Source organism: Mustela nivalis, assembly GCF_964662115.1.
Source record: "Mustela nivalis genome assembly, chromosome: 18".
Lineage (NCBI taxonomy): Eukaryota > Metazoa > Chordata > Mammalia > Carnivora > Mustelidae > Mustela > Mustela nivalis.
Window position 1 is genome coordinate 18,617,238 of NC_139037.1, and position 25,884 is coordinate 18,643,121.

Here is a 25,884-nt window from a genome sequence, read left to right on the forward strand (position 1 = left end):
CAAGGCCCTGGCCACCGCCCCCTGGGGCAGCCTCGTCAGGCACCGCGCAAAAAAAGGTAACTGGACTTTCACACAAGGCAACACGAGGAAGCACAAATGTTCCCGACTTAGCAGCCCTGATTTTATGATCGCGTGTGGGCCGGGATGGGTGACAGCATGCAAGCTCAGTGGCGGGATTAGCGGGAGGGACGAAGCACAGACGCTTATGTCCGCGAGGGTGGCCCCGAGGATGCCCGTGAGGATGGCATCGTGGATGGCTTCGAGGATGCCTTTGAGGATGCCTGGGTGGATGCACGCCTGATGTCTGCGGCAGGGGCCGGCGTGGGTGTCTTTCCCGCTGCGGGCGCGGGTGCCTTTGCAGGTGTCTTCGCCGGTGCCTTCGCGGGTGCTGCTGCGGGTGTTTTTGAGGGTGTGGGTGTGGGTGCTTTTGAGGATGCTGGTGTGGGTGCTTTTGAGGATCCTGGTGTGGGTGCTTTTGAGGATCCTGGTGTGGGTGCTTTTGAGGATCCTGGTGTGGGTGCTTTTGAGGGTGCGGGTGTGGGTGCTTTTGAGGATCCTGGTGTGGGTGCTTTTGAGGATCCTGGCGTGCCTGCTTTCCCCGCTGCGGGTGTGGCTGCTTTCCCGGCTGCGGGCTTGGGTGCTTTCCCGGCTGCGGGCGTGGGTGCTTGCTCCGCTGCGGGCGTGGGTGCTTGCTCCGCTGCCGGCGTGCCTGCTTTCCCGGGTGCCGGAGTGGGTCGTGGCTCAGGTGTCTTGTTGGGTTCCAGGAGCAAGGAGGAACTGCTTTCATATTCGAGTCCCAGGAGTCTTCTCATTTTATCCCTCATCTTCTTGGTGACCACAATCGCATCCAGGGTACACATGATTGCCGCTGTGAGACACTGGATCTGTCAGACACAAGACCATACACGGGAAGGGAAGGCTGGGTTATTTTGCGGCTCTGCGGCAACCTGGCTTCCCTCTCCCATCCCATTCCCCTCTGACCCAGCACTACCTGCTCAGTGTCTGCCTAGCGGGCCGCTGTGGCACATTCTGCAATTTCCAGAAAAAGGGATTTTGGAAATGGTGGGTTTTGCTGCCACTAATGACCTCACTGGATGCCTGCAGCACCAGAAAGGACCAGAGAGGACTATTTATCGGCTGTAGGAAGCTCTGGATAAGTATGAGGTCCCGAGAAGGCCCTTCAGCAGAAAGGACTCTTGGACTTTGTTCGAAAAGAGCAGGAAGGAGTTGCCAAGGGGACCAACTGGGAGGAAAAGAACTTCAGATCGTGGACAAGGGTCTCCAAGGAGTGTGGTGTCGCTCAGACCTCTGGAGCTGGTGAGGGAGGGGGCAGAGTTGAGGCTAGGAAGTGCAGAATTTGGGACTTGATCAAGAGGTGAGATCAGGTGCCAGAGTCAGAAAGCACACGTGCAGTCACCGTGAGGTGAAAAGGCCAGGAGGCAGGCACACCCAGTGGGGTGTGGTGGCGGGTCCTGTCTGTCATCCAAGTAAGAACTGAGGGGCTCCCAGAGCCCCTGGCAGGTAGGAGAAGGCTTGGTGGCTGAGTTAGCAGATGGGGACCTGCAGCCCATAGTAGGATTCTAGGTGCCTCCCCCATCCTGCCTGCTCCAGATGTTTCTCTTTACGTCACTTAATCCCCAGTTCCTTGAATGCATTTTCCTTCCGTAGGTCTTGCCCCAGCTAATCTGTGGGCTCCCACAGGGATAAGGGGCTTTGTTCCCAACACTAAGCCTGGGCCTGGAACAATCCAATGGGATTGACAAATATTTGCTGATGATGGAATGAGTATAAAGAAGTCAAACTTTTTTTTTTCTAGATTAATTTCTGTTCCCATTGCTTAACTTCCAGGACCAGAAGTCTCATCTCCTCATTTCCCATTTTAATCTGCCACTTCTTGTGCTCTTCATAAGGTAAAGATTTGAGTCCCAGCTTGTCCCAGGCTTGTGAGCCAGGGCCAATTATTTAACCTCAGTTCTCATATCTGTAAAAATGAGAATTTTAGGGCGCCTGGGTGGCTCAGTGGGTTAAGCCGCTGCCTTCGGCTCAGGTCATGATCTCAGCATCCTGGGATCGAGTCCCGCATCCGACTCTCAGCTCAGCAGGGAGCCTCTCTCTCTCTCTGCCTCCCTCTCTGTCTACTTGTGATCTCTGTCAAATAAATTAAAAAAATCTTTTAAAAAAATGAGAATTGTAAAAATCAAGTCAGAACATGCCTGGCTCCGTGTGGGACACATGCTGGGGGCTTCCTCCCTTCATTTCTACCTTCCTTCCTCTGGGGCCATTCATTTTTGACAATGTGCTATTTTTTTTTTCTAGTCACGTACTTTTCCTTTCACGTGCTTTTAAAATACAATTCTCTAGTCCAAAAGAGTCAAAGCCCTATTTATAGACAAGCATACCTTGTTGCAACATTTCAAAAAAAAATACTGTGTACATTTCTTGAAAGAGGAGTTTGTACCTATTTGGAGCATGAGTATTAGGACGAAGATTTTCATGAGTTTAGAGTTTATGTACCTTTACATCATCTGAAGAAGTCAGTGCAGAAGTAGGGGTGGTGGTAGGGATATTATTCTGCAAACGAAGTAATTATGGTCTGCCAGTTTCCCTTTGCAGAGTTTTGAAGTACTGATTTTTTTTTTTTTTTTTTTTTTTAGAGAGAGAGAGATCCCAAGTAGGCAGAGAGGCAGGCAGAGAGAGGGAGAAGCGGACTCCCTGCTGAGCAGAGAGCCCGATGCGGGCCTCGATCCCAGGACCCTGAGATCATGACCTGAGCCAAAGGCAGAGGCTTAACCCACTGAGCCACCCAGGTGCCCTTGAAGTACTGATTTTTTTTTTTTTAAGATTTTATTTATTTATTTGACAGACAGAGATCACAAGTAGGCAGAGAGACAGGCAGAGAGAGAGAGAGAGAGATAGGGAAGCAGGCTTCCTGCGGAGCAGGGAGCCTGATGCGGGGCTCGATCCCAGGACCCTGAGATCATGACCCGAGCCGAAGGCAGCAGCCCAAACCACTGAGCCACCCAGGCGCCCCGAAGTACTGATTTTTTAAAAAAAAGACTTATGTATTTGTTTGGGCGAGAGCGCAAGCAAGTGGGAGGGGCAGAGGGAGAGGAAGAGAATTTCAAGCTGACGCTCTGCTGATCACTGAGACCGAAGTGTTGCTCCATCCCATGACCTTGAGATCATGACTTGACCCGAAACCAGGAGCTCACCCTTCACTGACTGAGCCATCCAGGCACCTTTGAAATACTAATCTTAAATGGGGTCATGAAGGCTTTGACTTACCCCTCCAACATAGAATAAATGCCTTCTTTCCACTTCTTGCATCGCCAGGATGGCAACTATTAAAAGGAACACAGCCGTAATGAAACTGTTGACAAGATCCTGTAATACAGAATTGAAAACTGTCAACTCTACATGAAAATGGGATGTCATAAAATATAAATTAACTTAAGTTAGTGAATTACCCATCTAAGGATGGGTGTCTTTTTAAAACTTTCCCTTTGATTAATATTACTGGCACTGTTAACAGCAAAATTCTTGCATCTTCCAAGACATGAGTTTATGTGATCTTAAGGTCCTGGATAGAACTTTGTCAGCAGAAATGGGTTTAATGTCATTAAAGAGTGCCATTAAAAAAAAAAAAACTGACAACTTTCCCATTATATTCCCCTTAAAGGGCATAAGAAAGTGAGCATGAAAAACACTAGAGGAATAGGGCCCTACCTCCATAATTATGATTTTTAATAATCCTATATGTTAAATTAATATAAATCCTTCATTCTATTCTATAATTTATTTTTGATATAAAAATTAAATTTTAGGTTATCACTTTATTAATTTAATTGCATTCCCAAATCTGCAGGTAGAACCGCTAGTCTAGAAGTTAGATGGGATTTATTCTGTGGGTTCACATATCCCAAGGAGGCAGGAACACATCTGGGGAGCAGGGTTGGTATTCTAGAGTGAATGCCTATGCTCTTGACTTCTGTTCTTTCCTAAGAAATGGCTGGAACTGGGTCTTTCCTGGCATCTGTGGGCTGCCTTTGTCTTCTCTTCTGGATTCCAGTACTGGGTTCTATAACTGCTAGCCCAAACTGCGGCTTTGTGTGCCAAATAAAGGACAAGAATGAGTAGATGGAGGCCACTCCTGGAAATAAGCAGAGGCTGGGCTTCGGTAATAGAGCAGTAATGGAAAAGTGGGTACTCAGTGGGTCCGTGGCACCAGGGTGAAGACGGTCAAAAGCTCAGGGTGACAGAACCACGATATGGCCCAGATACCTAATTGGAACATTTTAAGTCCTTAAGTCTTGATGGCTTGACTTGGTAGCGTCAGCCTGTCTGGTGCACCTGCCTGATTCTAGCAAGGAGCCCTACCACCCAGTGTGTGAAATCATAATATCTCTGATGGGAACTCTTCAGTGTGCCCAGTATTTCCCAGTCCTTACCTTATCTAACCCTCACAAACACCCTCCAGGGTCAGTATTGTTATGATCCCTATTTTAAGAGGACATAGCAGAGGCTTAGAGAGGTTTAAGTTGTCTAAGATAGGGTATCTGCCGAAGAAGGGAGACAGAGCCCCTCTCACTGTTGCCTCCCGTCATCCCCCCAGACTGGAAGTACAGCACCCATCTTGGGCATTTTTCTGTGGATAATGGGTCACAGAGGGGCAATATGTTACAGGACATGTACGGTGGGAGTGTATTTTGTTGATGAGCTCTCTTGGCCTGCCAGTTTCTAGATGTGTGACCTAGGGCCTGTTTTATCATCTCTCTGTGTCAATATGTTCACTTAAAATATGGGAATAGTGATTGGGATCCATTGGGTAGATCTGAGGAGTAAATGGTATAACGAATCGGAAAGTACCAGAGGAGTTCCTGGCACCGGCACCGAGTGGGCCGTGAGTGCATTACAATGTGGACTTGTGCTGTCTGCCTTCAGAATGTGCACAGAAGTTGAACTGTCTGCAGACGTTGGGTGTGCTTCCCATTGAGATCGCTGAGCAAGGAGTCCTGTCCCTATCATGGAATATGATTTGCCTCATGGAGGGACAGCAATTATTTGGACACCTGGTGGGTAACACTGGGGAGAAAAGGAGCAAGGCTGGTGAGGGTTAGAAGATCCAGCTGCGTTCTGTGGGATGCATGAAAAGTCTGTCCACAGTGAGATGAGCACAGCGGTTCACAGGTTTGCAAGAAGCTTAGTCCTTTAGGATTATGTGAACCAAGAGAATACTAATGCACAAGAACTTGTACAACTAAGAAGCAGGATATAAACTTAAAAAAAAAAATTAACTAGCTGTGGCCATAGGTGGTTGAGAATTTAGGTGAAAGCCAATGAATAATGATAATACTAATAAACCAAGTATAGGCTAGCCCCGTGTTGACTCCCTGTTGTAATTCCATCTCCTCACCGGAATACTAGACGTTCCTTTACTCTGTCCTTCCTGTAATTTACTCTGCTCCTTGCTCACAAGGAAATGCTCTCCCAAACTGTCCTTGGGAGCTGATGTTTGCCTTATATCTAACATTCTGTCATAGCTCACGCCTCGTGAGCACTTCTTGTGTGTCACATACTGGGCCAGGGTGTTAATCTCATTTGATTCTCACAACAGACTTTCATTATCCTCAATTTACAGATGGTTTAGCAACATGCCTGGGGCTGCCCAGCCAGTAAGTGGCAAGGCCCCTCTGTAGCCTGACTTGAGCGTCCAGAAGCCTTCTCTGGACTAACCCCCCTCCTCCCTTCTGCCTTAGACACATCATTGTTATTGGCCTCATCTTTGACAGAGAGGGAGAGAGAGGAGGGAAAGAAAGAGAGAGAGAGAGAGAGAGAGAGAGAGGAAGAGATGTTCTCTCCTAATGGAGTAAAATTGCAGCTGAATCTTGTCATATGCCATCTTTACTCATCATCTTTTTCTTTTCCCCTTGACTAAATGCCCTACTGACTCAGGTGCCTCTTCGGACTAAAATGAGAGATGGATTTGTTGTTTGACTGTTATTTTTCCATAAAGCTCCCAAATTCCTTAGATAAAACTGTGTAGAATTTTTAACTGGGAAAGAAAGAGATGCTTTATTGGTGAATGCTTATTTTTAAAAATCACGGAGTATTAGAAAAAAATTTGAACATTGACAATTTGTTTCACAAAATGTGATATTTGTAGCAAGAATATATATGTGGTAAACACTGTATAGTGTTCAACTAGCTGCAACTCCCACTGACTCCATTTGTGCCTGGAGTTCTCCAAACGTGCGGCATAACCTGATCAGAAATGACCAGAACTGTGGTTTTTCATTAATCTTATTTGAAGGGGACATTCGAAAGCTGACACTTTTTCCTTATAAATGGAAAGATTTTGCTGGTAGTTTTGGAATCATCAGTTTTAGTTTAAAATGCTTATTATGTTTTTTTTTTAATTGCTTTCTCTTGGCAGAAGCATCTGCTTGACCAGAACTCAGTCTCTCTGACCATATTGGATAATATCTTTTATAATGTAGAAGTGTTAAAAATATGGGCTATTCCGAAGGGAATTACAATTCATACTTTTCTGGGGTATGTTGACAGATGACACTAGAGTCATGGGAAAAATTGATGACAAAGTCTTACAATGAAGACAGTGACCCCACCATGGGTGGGGTAGGGAAAGCTCTCTGCTCACTAGCTCTGATGCAGGCCCAGGTTATCGAGTCAAGGACTGGCTGGGAGGTGGACCCTTGGCTGTCAGAGTCACTGTCATAGTCTTCACAAGAAGCCACAAGATGAAATTGAGAATGGAGTATGGATTCCGCAGCCCAGGCTCCACCATCTCTCCGGAGAAGGAGGCTTTGCCAAAATGCAGTCCCAGACTCCATAGATCTCAGCAGGTCCGTACACGAGGCCAGTCCTTTTTGTTGCTGCTCTGCTGACCACCTGAAGCCCTGATTTACCAATCTTTCTATTTCCGGACTGGGAGCCTTTATCACCAGCCCCTTGCCAAACAAGAATGGGAATAGAGGAATTAGGACCTCTGTACTCCCGGGAGCCTCTAAGGAAACCGCCACTTAAAATCAGCACTAATGCTCTGCTGTGGGGCAGGTGAGAATTCTACCACTGAACTACCCATGCTGCTCAGCGCTGGGGACACCAAACCATCTTGCCAGGAGAGAGGGTCTGCGCATGCTGGATGCCTCCAGTGTGTGGGTGGGTCCTCGAGCCTGCACAGAGCCCGGAAACAGGGACGCTATAGAACAGGCCCTGGGATATCTTGGCTTTCCCCAGGTCCATCAGGTCCCAGGGGATTTCTGCAGCTTGATGCCTCCACATCTCCAAGCCCTCCTACTCTGAAGTGACCAGTAGTCCTCTCCTAGGCACACAAATTCTCCCTAAACCAGCACACTGTGTTCCGTGCCAAGGCCTCCGTGGTACCACGCAGTGGTAACTGTCCTTCTGAACAATCTCGTAGGCACAGGGCCTTCACCTTATGGAAAGAGGAAGACCAGAAATGAAGGGACAGGATAGGAGAACACAGTTTTGAATCCTGTTTTGATGGGTCTTTTAAAAAAACCTTCCAAGTCCCTTAGATTACACACACCACCTGACCGGCTGCGTTGGTTAGTATGTGGTGACTTGGTGTGGACCGCCAGTCCATTGTGCCTCTGAGTAACTGAGCAGCCTTCACGGTGCCCCAACCATGGAGCTGCTGGGAGCTCACCAGGACCAGGCATGTCCATGTGAATCGTGCTTCGGGGCTCCCAGAGTCACCCAAAGGAAAGAGGATGCTCTGACCCAAGGATAGAGCTAGGCCTGGGACCCAAGGTTAAAGGGGCCTGGCTTTATCAGAGTTGACTGAGGCCTGCGATTCTACAAACGCTGTCATGAGCCGTCTGTGACCCCTGTGAAAACAATTCTTCTCATAGGACCTTCCTGGTTCCTTTAGGAGCCCCCACTTCCTAGATCTTCTCCCTTGTCCCTACATAAAGCATTGTGCCCTGAGGCTCCCTCCAGCTCCCCAGTTTTATGGCAGCAGACCTTTCTTTCCTCTGAGGGCTCCAGTCCCTCTGACCACAGCTGACCTTGGTGCCGTGAAGCCCTCAGTCACCCGCCCTAAGGACCTGTACCTGCCCTCCAGGATAATCTGCTCACCTCCAGCTCCATATTTTAAGGAAACCATGAGAACATAGGAGAAGATACAGAGAACATAAAATTTAGAAAATCCAAGGAGGATAACAGTGATAACAATGAAGGGAGAATGGAGACAAAGAAACCGTTATAAGGCAATAAGGCAAAAAGTCTGGGAAGAGCTGGGCCTAAAGCCAGGTCTGAGTTTCCAAGTGACGGCCCATGGCCACGGGCAACTTCACCTTTCATCACGTCTTCTCATCCGCTAAACTACGAGCCCACTAGATTGTTGTGAGGATTAAATGAGGTGACACGTATGAAGAAGTATCTGGCACATGCTGTGTGCTCAAAATGAAGATTTTCTCGAAAATCTCCAAGAGCAGAGATTTTGGGTTCCCTTCAGAACCCTCTTTATCCTTCTAGCTCTCCACAACGAAGAGGGTCTTTCATGTGTCCGTTTAGACTTGCTCACATTTTGTCATGTCTGCTTCCTGTCGTTCTGCACTCTGTGGGCCAAAGAGAGCTCAGCAGCTTTTTCAGAAAATGCCTCACATGCTTCAAAAACGTTATTTTGAGTTTTAGCTCAACGCCGAACAATCCTATCTTAAGGTTAGAAAAAGCTACTGCACGGACGTGGGATGGGGGAGAGGCCTGACCTTTGAGTTAGGATTGCTCGCAGTGCAAGAGAAAATGGTAAAATCCAGCTAACTACTTTATGGGGTCTGATGGACACTTTCTAAGTGAATGTTTGCTTTTGCTTTGTGTTGAGCATTGTGGTGTTTGCTTTAAACACATTTAAATGTTCCAGGAACCCTTTGAGGTAGTTATTGTGATCACCATTTTCCTTTGCTGAATTTCCTGGATGGGGAAACGGAGGCTAATGTTCACACACTAGGAAGATGCCAGGGCCAGGAGTGGGCCCTGTCTGTACCCGGACAGAACAGTAGTTCTTCTCCATTCTGCAAGGACACAGAACCTCAGGCCCCATAATAAATAGGATTGATCTGAGACCTGAGGGATTAACCTCAGGAATTTTTCAGTTTTGGTAAAGAGTAGGAAGTTCTGGAATAAGTTACTGAAGAAGGCAATGCAATGTTCTTTTCTTGACTACTCTGCCATGTGGCACCCCTTTGGGAGTATGGGCCCTTAGTACCCAAGAAGAGATTGACTCCTGCAATCTTTCAGGGTGTGGGTGACCATTTTGGACAACTCTGCCATGCTGACTCTTGATTACACAGGGGGGAAATGTTTATAGTGTTAGAGTAGCTGCTGTTGGAAGATAAAAGTATGTGCTGTTTTACAAGCAGTAGATGAGAAGCATATACCTAATATGCAAGTAGGTACTGCATATACCTAATTGAAATTTTCTTTAGGACAGGCTGCGAGTTACCCCTGTTTTCAGTGCCCCAGTGAGAAGGAAGCAGGTGTGTGTGTTGGTGGTGCTGTGGACAGAGGTGTCTAAGGGATCTCTCTGGGTGTTGGGCTAGTTTCTCCCCTGGGACGAGGGCAGCACCCCTGTCACAGCTCAGTTTTGTTCTTGTCCAGAGAGATTAGCTCTTTTGTTTTCCCTTGAGGAGAGACTGTACTCTAGGACTGAGGCTTATATTTGAATTATGAAAACGAACACTTACAAGTAAGGACCAATCTAAATTAATCAGCAAGTGGTGAAGGGTTAGCATATATATTAGAATAAAAAAAAGAACGATGCAGATTTCCAGAACTGTGATGGCTATGTACGGCTCATGGGCTTTGGCAGTGATGAAAGAAACTAGTGCTCCTATGAGAAGACCCTGCAAGAGAAGAAACAGGACGTGTTTTAATGCACACGGGCTAGTGAACAGCGAAGCAAACCCATCAACTGTTAGAAAGTAAATCTGGTGATATTGCACTTGCCTGTATCGTTTTGTACATAGATTTTATTTGTAAAAATGTCTCATATTTCCAGAAGTGAAATAATACATGGAAATAATAAAAGTGCAATTAGGTAGAGAAGAATGAAAAATAGCTCCAGTTTCTTTCTTCTTGCTCAACCCAACCCTAGTCCATCTCCTGGAAAGTCACCACTGTTCACCAGGTATATATCATACTGGAAAGAAGTATATACAAGTAGAATAAATATATACTGATTTTGATAGAAAAAGGTAGAGCTCCAGTTTTCTTTCTTTCCAAACAGTTGCTGGTTATCCCAACGTCATTTGTTGGGAAACACCAGTATTTTCCCTGAAATCCAACCTTTCTCATGTACTAAATTCCCAGGTATATTTGGGTCTCTTTTGAGAATATGCCCTTCCATTGAGGTGCTGATTTCTTCTCTAGTATTTTTGAAATTACAGGCAATTTATTTTATATTATTGTCTGACCTAGTTCCCCTTTCAGAGCTAATCCTCACATTGTTTGTGTCTCCTGTGTTTGTCTTGGTCAAGCTCCCCAAGCTAAGCCTGTTGGTAGTTTAATTGGGATTTCATTTAACTTCTAATTTTGAAGGATTAAACAATTAATTCACTTTTACTACTCAAGAGCAAAGTACGTCTTTCCAGTTATTTTAGTTATCGAAGTTTGTCAAGTTTTCTTGAGGTAGGTCTTTCAAATTTATTTCATTTAGTCGTAGATGTTTTACCATTTTGATTGTTGTTATAAAGAGAAATATTTTCTTCTATTTTGAATGCTTTTTTGTTCATTTCTGCTAGTAAGTTAGTAGAGATTATCTTGTTTTAACTTGTTTCCCAGTTGATTTTGAGATTTTTAGACATACAGCGATGTCAGCTGAAAAAATGATAAATTTTCCTAATCTTTTCAGCTGTTACTTATTTCTCCTCATTGTGATGAGCAGTTCCAGAAAAATACTGAATACAGTATTGATGAGGGCATCCTCTTTGTTCCTCATTTAATGGGAGTACTTCTGATGCTTCATTATATATGGTGCTGACTTTTGGGTTTATTTTTAAAATGTCAGTAAAATATGTATACCTATTTTATGGATTTTGTTTTTTTGCAATCAGAAATGAATGTTGAACTTTGTCAAATGTGTTCTTTTCCTTATCTGACATAATCTCTTAATTTGTTATTTAACCTAAAATGTTGGTTAGTTTAATAGAGTCCTAATATTGCATCATCATAGTGTATTTTTAAAAAGTACTGAATATTTTCTGCTAATATATTAATACTTGTTGATTTGATACAAGCGAGATTTCTATTTTGTCTGACTCGGTCAGGTTTTGATATCAGTGTTATACTACTTTGAAGAAATAATTCAGAAGGGCTTCTTCTTTTTCCATTCTTTGAAGGAGTTTCAATCGTATCAGAATTACATCCCATTTAAGATTGAAAGAGTTAATGTGTAAAAAGGCTGTCCCTTATATATTTTTGAAAGATACTCATTTGATCTGTTCTCATTTTCTTCTGTGTTTACGTTGGTCTGGTTAGGTTTTTCTCTATCCTGGGGTCAGTATTGGTAATTACATTTTCCTAGAAAATAAACTGTTTCTTTCAGGTAGTCAGGTTTATTTGTTTTGTAAAGTACTCTTGGGGAATCCTCTCAGTGTCTTCATCCTTAGTGATTATTTTCCCTGTCTGGTGTCTTAGCTTTAAATACATGTTCTCTCTTCAGTCTTTTTTCATATTATACTAGCCATTGGTTTATCAGTTTTGGTCAATTCTGTTATTTTTGTTTGTTAATTTATACGTTTCAGCTCTTACTCTTTCTGCTTCCCCTAATTCCCTCTTTGAGGGAAAACCTGAGAAATACAAAGGCAGGAAAACCAGCGCTGGTTTAGTAATCCGGGTCGAGTGTGGGGAGGGGCAGGGGAGAAGGGAGGAAAGATGGGGCAGAACACACTGGCTGGCAAAGGGAGGTAGGGAAGTTTTCCCGACGCGGCGTCCCCGGGGATTCCCCAAGGCCGCACCCACCCTGCATCACCAGCTCGCTCTGCTCACCAGCCTTATGACCTTCATCATTCCCGTGGGCGTGAAGAAAAAACGCTTGAAGCTGTCCCTGAATTTGATCGGGACTAGGGCCCGTCCTTCCGCACGCTTTTGCATGGCGGCCTTCTCAGCTTCGCTCTTGGGCACCTGCGGTGGCTGGGTGGGTGTTCTCGATGTTGCATCTTTTGGCGCACCGGGTGCTACGTTCTTGGGTTGCGCGGAGGGCCCTGAGCTTGCGGGTGTCCCCGGAGGTGCGGGAGCCCCTGGGCGTGCAGGTGTCCCCGGAGCTGCGGGAGCCCCTGGGCGTGCCTGTGTTCCGGGAGCCGCGGCAGCCCCTGGGCGTGCGGGAGCCGCTGGGCGTGCAGGAGCTGAGCGTGAGGGTGTCCCCGGAGCTGTGGCAGATCCTCGGCCTGAGGGTGTCCCCGGAGCTGGGGCAGACACTGGACGTGAGGGTGTGCCCGGAGCTGGGGCAGCCCCTGGGCGTGCGGGAGCTGAGCGTGAGCGTGTCCCCGGAGCTGCGGCAGCCCCTGGACCTGCGGGACGCTGCTGCTGTTGCAAGCTCCCTGTGGGGGTCCTGGTGGTTTTGGCATCCATGATGGGCCCCGGGGGCCTGGCTGTGTCAGGCAGGCCCTGCTGCTCGGAGCCTGCCGCCACGGGCAGGCTGGCCCCTGGGAACCAGCGGCGTGCCCCAACGGCTGCCGCCGCCCCCCCCCCCCCCCCCCCCGTCCCTCGCGCGCACCCAGCTCTGTGTCCCGCGGACAAACCAGGCCCTCTAGCCACCTGCATCGCCATTTGGGATGCGATGCCACTGCCTAGCCTGGGAACTCATTTTCCCTGCAACCCCACCCCTCCGTGCTGCCAGCCGACCAGGAAGGGGGCTCTGGAGACCGTTTAGGGTGGTCTGGGTGCATTCTTCTCTGCCACCCAGGCCCAGGAGGAGGCAAACCCAATCAGATCAGGATCAGTGCTGGCTTGGAAATGACGATATGGGTGAGCGCTGGGTACAGAGTTCCCACATCTCTTCTTCCAGTTCCCATATTGAGATTAAAATGAGAACAATCACAGGAAATATGTGGAGGAATAAATACATTTAATATACTTAATACTTAGCATCAACTAAAGAGTAATATAAAATTATAAAACTTATATTTTGTCATGAATAGCCTTTTTCTGATAAGGACCACTTGGATTAAATAGAAGCTTCCGGTAAATAAGGACCCCATCTGCAATACAGCACACTCCCGCCAGGAGTCCAAACACCTGGAAATGAAGACACTTTGTCACTGCTGTGGCCACGTTCTGGACCTCAGTCATTCTCAGGTTTTAAGTGGTCTGCCCCCTGGCTTCCTCTCTTGCTTCCACCTGATACTGAAAGGGGAAGAGACTTCAGAGATTATTTCATTCTCATGCCCACGTTTCCCCAATACCTGCCTAAAGAAAGGAAAAGGTAACTCAGGTGAGCAGAAACAATATTGAAGGGGTGTGGGCTCTGAAACAAAGACTTGTCTGGATCTCTTAACTTGCTCCCGCATGTATGATTTAAAGCCCTACTGAAGGCATCTAGTTATCAATCAACATTTCCACCCCAATGTTCAGTTGCCTTTCTTCCTACAGACTCGGCTCAAGGGCCAAAGGTAACAGCAGCTCAAGATTAAACCAATGCAACAGTAGCTGTGACATGCACTTCAGAGAACTGGAATGGTTAAGATGATCCAGAGTGAACTCTTAAGGCTGGGCTACATCTGCTTAAAGGGTGGGATTCTAAATAGGCCTCAGGGAGACAAACAAACAAACAAAAAGGCAAAGGGAATAAACTAGAACTTGGTCTTTAGGTACTGTGATGGCTGTTTGAGAGCTGGCACCTGGGCTGGAAAAGAGGGATATTATTCCTTGCATGCTATTTGGTCAGTTCCCTCCAATGGCCAGGAAGTCTGGCCCCTTGGCTCTAGACACCACTCCATTTTCCATGCTGAAACTCAAACTCAGCTTCTTAGCTTCTGACCACACTGAGTACTTCCTGCCCTTCCATGACTCTGGTACTCTGCATGTTGCTGGTTTCTCTACCTGGAACCACCCGCTTCGCCTCTCCTTTATTCCTGGCAAGCTGCATTTCCACTGCCAGAGCGAGGTAGTTGCTTCCTCTTTTCTGTGCCCTGAAGTACTCTGTCAATAGCTTATATACAGCTGTTTACATTTCTCTTCCTTGTATTAGGCTATAAGCAATTTGAGGATAGGGCAGGCTCATGTTCTAGCCCAGTGCTGTCCAAAAGACACAGAATATGAGTCAACAATGTAAGCCACATAATTTTTTTTAATGGCCACATTAAAAAGAAAAAACAAGGGGTGCCTGAGTGGCTCAGTCATTAAGCGTCTACCTTCGGCTCAGGTCATGATCCCAGCATCCTGGGATCGAGCCACACATCGGGCTTCCTGCTCCGTGGGAAGCCTTCTTCTCCCTCTTCTACTTCCCTTGCTTGTGTACCCTCTCTCACTGTCTCTCTCTCTGTCAAATAAATAAATAAAATCTTAAAAAAAAAAAAAGAAAGGAAAAATAACTGAAATTAATTTTAACAACATATTTTGTTTAGCCTAGTATATCCAAAGTATAATTTTAACATGTCATCAATATAATAAAGTTATTATGAAATAATATACATTTTTTGGGTAAGTCTTTGAAATCCATTTTGTATTTTACATGTATAGCTCATCTCAGTTAGACCAGCTACACTTCCAGGGCTCAGTAGCCGCATGTAGCTAGTGGCTATGGCATCGGACAGCACAACTCTATACTCTGTCAGCATCTACTGAAGTGCGCCTTTGTAAACACCGGGTCAGTGAATGAATGAGTATGTGAATAAAGGTCCAGGTGACTTTTGAACAACATGGGTTTGAACTGCATAGGTCCACTTACGTATGGACTTTTTTCTGATAAATATAGTAGTACAGTACTGTAAATGTATTTTCTCCTCATGATTTTCTTAACATTTTCTTTAGCTTACTTTATTGTAAGATACAGTATATAATACATATGATACAGAAAATATGTGTTAACTGTTTATGTTTTTGGTGCTTCTTGTCAACAGTAGGCTATTAGTAGTAAAGCTTGTGTGTGGGAAGTCAGTTTTAAAAGTTTAAGCTGTGTGGGGAGTCGATGTTATTCAAGAGTCAACTGTAAATTCCATGCCTTTTCCCTCTTTCTCCATAGAAGAGGGTTAAGATTATCTTTTTTGTTTGTTTAAAAGTTTAAAAAAATATTTATTTTAGGGGGAGTGGGGTAGAGGGAAAGCAAGAGACTCCTCAAGCAGACTCTCTGCTGAGTGTAGAGCCTGACTGAGGGCTCCATCCCAGGACCCTGAGATCATGACCTGAGCCAAAACCAAGAGTTGGATGCTTAACTGACTGAGCCATGAGATAAGATTATCTTTAAAGATAACTGGAGGAGATTGCTGTTACAGCATTATCTCATTTCTAGAATAATTCTCATCCCTCATGAAGTTGCTTGGGTCTTTTGTAAGGAGATGAAAAACCATGGATTGTGACATACATGGCTGTCTGAGAATGGTTAGTTCTCCCAATACTTGCTTTCCCATACTATGGAAAGACAAGGAAGCAGGAGGGAGATTTATTTAAGAACTTTCAGATTTTTTTAAAAAAGAAAAAGGTCTTTCATATTCACATCTATAGATAAGAATCTAAAAAAGCCAAACAATTCTGAACCTCCTATAAAAAAAAAATCTCAGAAGTATATCAGATGACACTAAAACTCAATTATTTGACTCTTGTTTATTTTGGCTTGCCTTCCAGGATAAATTCTGGTTAAACTGGCTTGCTTCTCTTCAAGCAATGTTCAAAATAAATCCTTTACTTATATGGTTTCACCAGACATCTTGGATTATATTCCACCTGAAGAAAGGTCTGGACAAAGAATAACTGAGCTCAGAGGCATCTGTCTCACCTTAACAAATGGTATGTATCCTTTTCCTTAAAAGCGAGCACTACAAAACTCATCCGTGGTCTTTTGCTTGCCATCAGGTTTCTCAGAGCTAAGTGTAACAGATTCCAGTAACTTTTCTCAGTCTAGTCCAGCTCTACATATTGATGTGGAACATATGGGAAATACTATTTAGTTAACTTCTGTTTTAGGGTGAAATCATATTCCTTCAGGTTTATCAGGGCATGTACTCACATAAGAAATATATATATATTTTAAAGATTTTATTTATTAATTTGACAGAGAGAAATCACAAGTAGACGGAGAGGCAGACAGAGAGAGAGAGAGAGAGGGAAGCAGGCTCTCTGCCAAGCAGAGAGCCCGACGCGGGACTCGATCCCAGGACTCTGAGATCATGACCCGAGCCGAAGGCAGTGGCTTAACCCACTGAGCCACCCAGGCGCCCTCACATAAGAAATATTAAGCCACTAGGAACCATATACTGGCCTAGGAGACACAAGGATGAGTATAGTATAGATTTCTGTTCCTATATCTGTTTTTTTCAAGTAAGTTTGAATACCAATCAAACCTAAAGCAAGAAATCATAAAGACCTCCACTTACCCCTCCAAAGGCTATAACTCTTGTGGTTTCTGGTAACAGTGCCAACACAGATATAATTACCATGAATATTGCTGCTATTACTGAGTTGAGGATATCCTAAAACACAGAATAGAAATGTCAACTTTATATGAAGATCACCAAAAAAAAAAAAAAAAAAAAAAAAGAATCAGCTGCCTACAGATTTTGAAAGTTCCATTTATTTCTTTTTAAGGATTTTATTTATTTATTTATTTGAGAGAGAGACAGAGAGAGCATGAGAGGGGAGAAGGTCAGAGGGAGAAGCAGACTCCCTATGGAGCTGGAGCCTGATGTGGGACTTGATCCTGGGACTCCAGGATCATGACCAGAGCCGAAGGCAGTGGCTTAACTGAGCCACCCAGGTGCCCGAAAGTTCCATTTTATTAAACAAATTTAGTGAGTTGTTTTTTTTTTTATTAAATCCAACTGCCATAGTAAGAGGACACCTATATTATGTTTGGTCTACAGTGATGCCTACTGTTTTTCGTAATCTATGATACTATGATATACCAATCATTTACACTTTGGCTTATTTCCTTTCTATTTAAATACAGTTGGAGAGAGAACACATCTGGTTGGGAATGCGGGATGTATTATGTGGAAGGTTTATGATAGAGTGGTACACTGGAAATTCAGAATGCTGAGAGACTATGTGGAGTAGTTTACACTGTAAATCAAACAACTTTATAATGTTACTAAAATGCAATTAATAAAAAGCTGCACACATTTGGCAGAAAATGATAATTTTCAGGAAAAAACTTTCCTACATCTGCATGTAGGCTGACTGATTATACTATTATTTCTGACGAGGTGGCTCATTCATCTAATAATTTCTAGAAACAGGACATTTGCCTTCTGAACAATGGCTTTAAGGGCTGCAGCTTACATTATGAATGGTTATATAGCGTGAGAGAGGTAAATCATCTTTACTCTGGAGTGGTTTATATCTGTTTGCAGATAACTCTGGAGGCAGGAAGGTATTATTGACAGAAATATCAGACTTCAAACTCCTGGTAACTTAGACATGTGGTTATTAAAAAAAATGGGGGGGGGCGCCATGGTATCATGGAATAGAATGTTAATTACAAAAACAAAACAAAACAAAATAAAAACCAAACAAGCTAACAAAAAAAAAAAAAAAAAAAAAGGAGATTTCAAGAAATTTTGAGCCTGTACTTGGATATCACTGCAAAGCCCTGGGTTGACTCACTTTCTGTCATTGTAATACTTGAGGGAAACAGAGCAGCCTGCTTTCCACACTGTCAGTTACTGCAGCTTTGGGACAGTGATAACCATAACAAATCTGAATGCGGATGGCCACGCCCTTTCCTCAGTGAGGCAGAAGTTATCTTTCCCCACCGACACATTAATTGAAATCTAATTGAAATCGTCAGCCCTCTTTGTGTCCTTCACTTTTGTCACAGTAGAAGAGCCCCGGGCAGCTTCTCCAGGGCTGTGCTCTGGCTCCCATTCCCTTCACCACTCTGCAGGAACCTTACTGTGCTTCTGACCCTTCTTTGTCCCTGGCCAGCTGTCCTCTGTGGCTCCTTGGATTACAGTTGTCTCTCTTGCCCTGCTCAGGCTCACCATTCCTTCAGCTTTCCGGTTACCTGTCCACTTGAGAGGCACACCACTCTGGTAAAGGGGCCTCCGGTAACACAGCCTGGGAATATATATTTTTTCCAGGACTTATTTTTGTTCTCTTTACATGTGACAGTATTCACCACTCCTTTCTGAGCTGCTTTCCTCTCTTGCCTTCTATGACACAGGTCTCCCTTGCGTTCTCTCCTGCCTTTCTCTGGCTCTTCCTCCTCTAAATCACCCCGTATATTGGCGTTTCCCAGTTTTACCTTCAGCTTGCTCTCTGTTTTCTCCGCACCATTTGGGCCAGTCCTAGAGCTCGTCTGCCGTGACAAGGTGATGACTTCCAAAGCTGCAGCTTTAACTTCTCACTCTCCTGAGCTTCAGACCTGTTCTGAACATTTCTATCTGAATATTCCATAAGCAACTAAAACCTAGCATTTCTCAGACTGAACTTAACTGCATTCCTCTCTCTGGCCCTTCCTTAAATATAGTCAGTCCTCTTTGTACTTCCTACCTCAGGACCGTCTCCAGATATTGAAATGGCAGGCATTCTTAATTCCTATTGACTTAGTCCTATCAATTCTACCCCAGTAACCCCTTTCTCTGTAGATACTGTTAGGACCATAGTTCAGGCCTTTATAATTTTCATGCCTGGATTACAGAACAACATTTGAAGTGATCTCTGAGACCTACCTCTAGTTTTGCTCCTCTTTAAGTCATTATTGACATTGGCACCAGCAATTTCCTAAATTGTAAGCTGCTTGTGTCACTCTCCTACTTAAAAACCCTTAAAAGCTTCCAGTGGTGTTGGTTTAAAACCCAGGGCATATAAAGCCCTGCCTGCTCTGACCTCCTACTGCCCCGCACGCCTCCACTCTTACCCCCATGCCTCCACACTATCCTGTCTATGCATCCATCCCAGCCCCTATGACACTGAATTGCTCCTCTCTCTTGCTTCCCTGAAAATGCCACAGGTATAAGATATCACTGTTTTATCAAAGAACCCATTATGGAAGCTGGGATTAGCAGACACTGAACACCTGCTGAATAAATCATTACACTAGATCAAAAGCAGAGAAGAATCTGGGTTTCATAATGGAGTAACTCTGTAGTTAGCCATATGGCACCATTTCTCAGAGATTACAATATCAGCAAAGTTTGATCCTCAGAGATTTGGAGACTAAATTTCAGTCTACACATAGGCCACCCTCTCTCCTGGTGTATTCTGTTACACTTAGGACTCCAAGTTTATTACAGGGACCTATAATAAGCTCCAGAGAATATTATAGTTTGGAGAAAAAAAACCACTAAAATGTATTAGTTTTAATTAACCTTGGAAAGCAGAATGTGGAAGAGCAACTATACACCTTCCTGAGTAAAGAGGATATGGACCATGCTTCTCATGTCCTTGAAGAAATCCCTGGAATAATTTCACTTAGACCTTTCTGCTACTAAATAACATTGTGTACACTGAGGGCCCACTGTGACCTTGTTCCCTAGGATACCCTCCAGTCAGGTCCAGCTCTAAAATTGTGATCAAGTAGGAGTTTGGAGAGTTGCTATGAAGATCCTATTTCCCAGCTTTCTCCTTTGGGACTTTTTCAGCTTGTGATTAGCTTGATTGGCCTTCAAAGGTGGTTCTAGAAGGTACCACTTGAAGGCATGCTTAAAGCTCTAAAGTCTGTTCTCCTTAATAGGGGTTATCAGCACCTTGGAACCCAGAAGGATGAGACAAGTGCAGCTGAGGAGGACTTAAGTGCAGCTACCAGTCCAGCCAAAAATGGGAAGGGCAGCACGAGTCTTAGCAGGGAGACCTACAGAGACAGGATACCGGAGGTAAAACTTGAAAGAAGAGAGAGAGGTAAAGCAACTCAGTTTTTCCTAGAACAGGAGAGTAGTCCAGGCTGAAGGGACATGTACACCTTAACAAGCCATCTTGAACTTGCCTATTTTGACAGTTTCCAGAATCATTTAGGCGCTTCACTGGGCAGCTGTTCTCAGTGCTAGAAGCATGGCAGGGGAAGTTCATATGGTACTAAGTAAATTAGCATTGATGATTATAGACATTCATAAGATAACATTGTGCTTTATTCAACCTCCCAGATTATTTTGGTTTTCTATTAGTGATCAGGGATGTGCAAGATGCGAATACTTGTGTCCCTGCCTCCATCTCTTTCCCCAATTTTGAGGCCATATTAACAGGTACTTAAAAGGGAAGTGAAGATTAAGAATGCTCTATAGATTTCTTAGCCATGATCTTAAATTTAAATTCCTTTAGAAAATCAACACTTAAGTGACTTCTCCTAATAGAAGAGTCAGCCCCACCTACTGGTAGGTGGGAGCTCAGAGGAGACTTTATCCTTTGTGGTTCTTAAGGGACAACACAGGACTTGGTAGCAGTGGGCAGAGTTCCTCCTTCCTAAGCCTACCAGATATTCCTTAAAGGCTTCTTCTAAAGAATAGCTTATTAAAATGTCTCACTATGACAGGAAAAAAGTAGTTAATTTTAACCATAAAACTGAACACTTACAAGCAAAGGCCAAAATAAACAGGCTATTAATCGATCAAGTCTCAGCATATATAAAATTATGAAAAAGAAAATAACAGTAACTTCAAATCCAGTGATGACAATGTATGGTTCAGGGGCTTGTCCAATGATAAAAAAGGTCATGGATGTCACACTTAGTGCCTGTAAGGATTAGAAAAAACATGATTTAGTCAACCATTATTGAATGCAAGTTTAAGCTGTAAAAAATGATCATTTCTAAAGTAACTAAATAAATGGGTTTAGGCCACATACACACACACCTAAAAGAGGAATTACTACAATGTATGGCTATTGCCTTCTCTTTGTGTTCTAGGGAATCAGGTGTCCCACTCTTTTCCAGTTGTACAACTAATACCATCTCTTCCCACATCTGTTCCCTTAATCTTTTTCCACTACATATCTTCTTTTTTCTCTCAGACCTTCAATCTCTCCTCACTGGCTCCTTTCCCCATCATACTATAAACATATCCAAGTCGTCTTCTCCTAAAACACACAAATGCATCCCTTCCATTCACCCTGCTCCCCCAAAACACTCCTGTTTTCTATTTTTCCCTATAGGTTCTTCTCAAAAACATCTGTGTACTGACAGCTATAATTCCTTATCATCTGCTCATCACGCTTTAACTCTTAGCAATTTGGAATCTACTATCAAACTTAAACTTAGGATGTTGCCAAATATCAGAGAAAAGTTTAAAATAAATTGTTAGAGAAAAACAATTCTCTGAAAAACACTGTGGGGGAACAAAGGAAAAAAAAGAACTCCCAACATTTCTGATGCTTCACTCTTTACATATTTTCTCTAACCTAAATAGAATGTAATCAGAATTGATGAATATTTTAAGTAAAAAAAAAAAAAAAAAAAACAGCCCTGAAAATTATTAGTCAATCTACTCTCATTTACTAATGAAGATATAAAACACAGGAATGTTAAGTGACCTAAAGGAAAAATAAGCTGATAGGTCCCAGTGAGTCGGTCAATGTCATATTTCTAGGAGCTGTCATGTTATAGCTCTGTCCAGAGGCTCTATGTTCTTGAAAAGTGGTTTTGTCAAGAGTTTTCCCTGGCTAGACTTTTTATGATCAGTCTGTCTGCTAGTAGCGTCTACATGTTCTTTTTAACCTTAAATCTCTATGGGCTACTTATTCATGATTCTTTCAATTACTTTATTAGTACAAAAATAGCCTACCTTTGAACTTCTAAATTGGTCAGTTTGATTATGTAGCAAATATATAATCAGTAACTAAATAAGCCATTCTTTATAATTAATATAATTACTATTAGCAACATTTCACCTCAAAGCACTTGATTTACTCTATTGAACCACAGTCTTGAGTTCATGGATTATGAAATTTTGGGTCACTTTTTCAGCCCCCATCTTTTTTTTTTAAATTTTTAATTAATTAATTAATTTGACAGAGAGAGAGATCACAGGTAGGTAGAGAGGCTGGCAGAGAGAGAGAGAGAGAGAGAAGCAGGCTCCATGGTGAGCAGAGAGCCCGATGAGGGACTCGATCCCAGGACCCTGAGATCATGACCCGAGCCAAAGGCAGCGGCTTAACCCACTGAGCCACGCAGGCGCCCTCAGCCCCCATCTTTTGTAAACTTTCTACGCCATGGAATTTGACGCTGGTGATTAATTCATTTTCTGATAAGTTCCTATGATTTGAGTCATACTGAATTCTCCCCCCAATCTGTTATTTACAGCTCTTCTATCATTACTCTTAGGCTTTGTCTCCAGTTCTCTTTTAAATATCCCACTAATATCTCAGACATTTCTTCACCACTTTATGGAAACTGTTTTTGCTCGGATTATCAGTGATTTCAGAATTACTAAATTTAATGAACATTTTTTAGTTCTTATCACGTTGGACCCCCATGGGTTAATTACCATTGGCTGTCTTTTTCCTATTTTTCTACTCCTTTGGCTTGCATGTCACTTTTCCTACTTCTTATAAACTCTGCAACTATTCTCCCTTGGTGGGCTTCTCTCCTTAATTTACCTATCCTTTAAAAACACTGGCATTCCTTTAGATTCTGTTCACCACCCAATCAATGAATGTGGGTTCCTATTGGAGATAATTCCTTAACATCTCACACGTAAATAGCCATTTGAAATCTCTATCTAAATGCCTATAGGAATCTCAAATTCACCGTATCCAAAACTGAACTGTCTTGCCCATTCCTCCTGTATGCATTATCTTAACTGGTGATACCACCACCTTATCACCCACCCTAGAAACCTATTATCAGTGCTCCTAATACTCCCCACAACTGATCAGTCCGTCAGGTCCTGCTGATCTAATGCTAACTGTCTTGGGAAACCACTCCCTCCTCTTGTCCCTACAGCTACTGACCTTCAGAATTTCCCCTGAACTACCATGACAAAGGTATTATAATGATCTAAAATGCAAATGCACTTCTCAGTGGCTTCCTGTGGTCTTTAGAATAGAGCCTACCTCTCACAGGATAAGTCCAATATTTAATTCTCAAATTGAACTTCTGATCCTCCTCCTACAGTCGCCTTACCCACAGGCTTTCAGTGGATGGCAACTCCACCCTTCCAGTGCTTAGGCCAAAGACTTTGGAGTTATCCTGACTCCTCTCTTTTTCTTACATCATACCTGGTTCATCAGCAAATCACATTGGGGCTACTTTCAAACTATATCCCAAATATGATCACTTCCTGTAGCATACTGTGCCAATATTCTGGTCCGAGCCGCTATCCTCATTGTCCAGATTACTGCAATAGCTCTAACTGGTCTCCTGGTTCTTCGCTTACTTTTGCAGCAATACCCTCCTGTCTCTCTGACTAATTCATTGTCAACATAGCAGCTGGTCTATTTTTTTTTTTAAATGTTAGTCAGATCATATACAACCTTACTCAAAGCCTTCCTCATCTACTGTGTCCCCAGTCACTCCACTCCTGCCATACTGCTTTCCTTGCTTTTTCTTGAACCCTTCAGGTACATTCCTGTCATAGGGCCACTGTAATGGATCTTCCTTTTTCAAACCCTTCTCCTCCAGGTATTCTCCTAACTCACTCCCTAGCCTCACTCAACTCTTTGCTAAATTATCATCTCAACAAGGCCTAACCTGACCGCTCTATTACTGGACCCTGCAAACTTCCTCTCCTTACACTCCTTTCCCTGGCTTTTTTTTCCCCCTGTTTCATAGCACGTACAACTTTTTACAATACTGCATCGTTTATTTACTGTGTTTACTATTTGTCTCCGCTGCCTTCCCAACCCAATATGTAAACTCCATGAGGACTAGGGATCTTTGCTTTGTTCACTGATATCTCCTCAGAGCCTAGAACAGTGCCTGGAACATGGTAAGCTTTCAATAAATATTTCTTGAATGAAAAAAAATAAGGCAACACCTATCTTGTTAAAATTTGCTGCAAAAATCATGCTGTTTTTTTTTTTTCCCCCTTATGTCTTTGCTCATGGCAGCTCATGGCTGCCCCTCAGACCCTACTCATGTTCCTCTAGGAAGTTTCCTGATACCTCTCCTTCTCTTGTGCTTGGTTAAATGTCTCATTCTCTGGCCTATCCCCATCTTATCATGTATTTTATAGCTATCTGCTCATAGGTCTGTCTCTTTGACTAACCTGAAGAACTCCATGAGCCAGGGACTTCTGTCTTGGTTGTCTTTGTTGTTCCAAGGCCTAAGTCAGGTCTTATAATACAGCTAAATACTCTTAAGTGTTTGTTGAGGGAATTCATATTTCTGAAATGAAACCTTTCTCACAAGATCTTATTCCCCCTCCAGTGTTCTTCCAGAGCTTTCAGTACTGGGGATAAAACTCTAGACCTGCAAGTCACTTCTTCCCTGATTACTCCTAACCCAAAGTAATCTCTGTCCTTTAAATTCCAGAGTAGTTTCCTAAACCTCTCATATACACTTTGACTTCTAGTACATTAATTTCTCAGAATCACACATTTTTGGTGTGGAAGGGACCTTGTATGCAGTTTGTTCTACCCACTCACCCGAATTACAGCATCCTCCCTAGGTGCTTATCTGTGCATTTTACCTTTGCTGTTTGGGAATGTACTGCCTTCCCAAGTGATGTGGCCACTTAATCTGGGAAACTCTCCCAATAGAAAATTCTTCCTCATATTAAGTGGAACTGTTTGCCTGTAGCTTTTACTATTTCTATCCCCTCCCCTTTAGGGATCACATCTTCAAAATTTAAAAATTATCCCCCCCCCCCGCCCCCACCCAGTTCCTTCAACATACTCTCCTGTGACAGTCTCCACTTCTCTAACTAGCCAGGGCACCTCCCTCAAATGATGGCTCATTCTCTCCAGACCTCTGTTCAGAACTAACTGCAGTGCGCCCGGCATGCCTGATGCCCCGAAGCCGGCAGCCCCAGCCCCGCTGTCATGTGCCGGGTACAAGCGCAGCTGCCGGGCCTGCTAACCTGGGTATCTGGTGTGCAGGTCCAAGTGGGGGCCACTCATGCAGACGTGCTTCCTTGGCTTTAAGAATGTGTCTGTGAACCCCTGAAGGGCAGGACAGTGCCTTCTTTCTCTCCTTCTGTCCCCAGGGTGCCCCGGGAACCGCCTTGCCTCTGGGGAGGCCTAGGCTGAAAGAGAAGGTAGGGGATTCCTCTTTATCCTTGAGAGCCATCCCCCGCTGCCCCTGAGCACGCCCCAATACCACCCCCACTCGCCCCAATACCGCCCCCACTCGTGGCCCGGCCTCACCAGCCTTAGGATCTTCACGTGGCCTTTTACGCTGAAGCAGAAGGGGCGATGCTTCGGCTTCAGGGTGGGCATCATGTCTGCAGACTTGCAGCAGCACCACTTCTCCCCCTCATCCCCTCTCCTCGCCGTACAGCTCTGCCAGGCCTCGAGCGGGGACAGCAACCGCCACTAGGGCTTCGAACCACCCTTCTAGGATTCCCGCCCTCGCGCGCGCATGCGCACGTCACTACGCCCCCCCCCCCCGCGTGCTCGTGCGCATGCGCCTCCCGGGGTGGGCCGCAGGCCTCTCTGACTTTGCTGCCTTGTGGGGTTCGCCTGCTGCATTTCTGTGGACCTAGCGGGGTTGTGGGGTCGGGGGGGGGGGCGGGATGCGCCTTACAGGCAGGCGGACCTTTCTTAGCGCTGCCCTGCTCTGCTCCGCCAGGTACAAACAACTGCTCTCCAGCTCTAGGT

General features: G+C 44.3%; 2 protein-coding genes across 3 annotated transcripts; both read right to left on the reverse strand.

Annotated features, from left to right (window-relative positions):
* Nucleotides 1-99: 99 nt before the first annotated feature.
* Nucleotides 100-12,715, reverse strand: LOC309853642 (uncharacterized protein). The gene is made up of 4 exons (XM_082711982.1): nt 12,031-12,715; nt 9,729-9,887; nt 3,286-3,384; nt 100-884 (listed from the first exon to the last, which is right to left on the reverse strand). The coding sequence occupies exons 1-4, from the start codon at nt 12,610-12,612 to the stop codon at nt 204-206; spliced, it is 1,521 nt and encodes a 506-aa protein (XP_082568108.1). The 5' UTR covers nt 12,613-12,715; the 3' UTR covers nt 100-203.
* Nucleotides 12,716-13,089: 374 nt separating this feature from the next.
* On the reverse strand, nt 13,090-25,638 carry CKLF (chemokine like factor). Of its 2 annotated transcripts, none has more exons than XM_082711997.1 (4): nt 25,432-25,638; nt 20,704-20,862; nt 16,572-16,667; nt 13,090-13,278 (listed from the first exon to the last, which is right to left on the reverse strand). In XM_082711997.1, exons 1-4 carry the CDS (start codon nt 25,504-25,506, stop codon nt 13,162-13,164), a joined length of 447 nt encoding a protein of 148 aa, XP_082568123.1. In that variant the 5' UTR covers nt 25,507-25,638; the 3' UTR covers nt 13,090-13,161. The 2 variants fall into 2 exon arrangements, with proteins under 2 accessions (XP_082568123.1, XP_082568124.1); XM_082711998.1 differs by having other exon boundaries at nt 13,090-13,386; nt 25,432-25,637.
* Nucleotides 25,639-25,884: the final 246 nt, after the last annotated feature.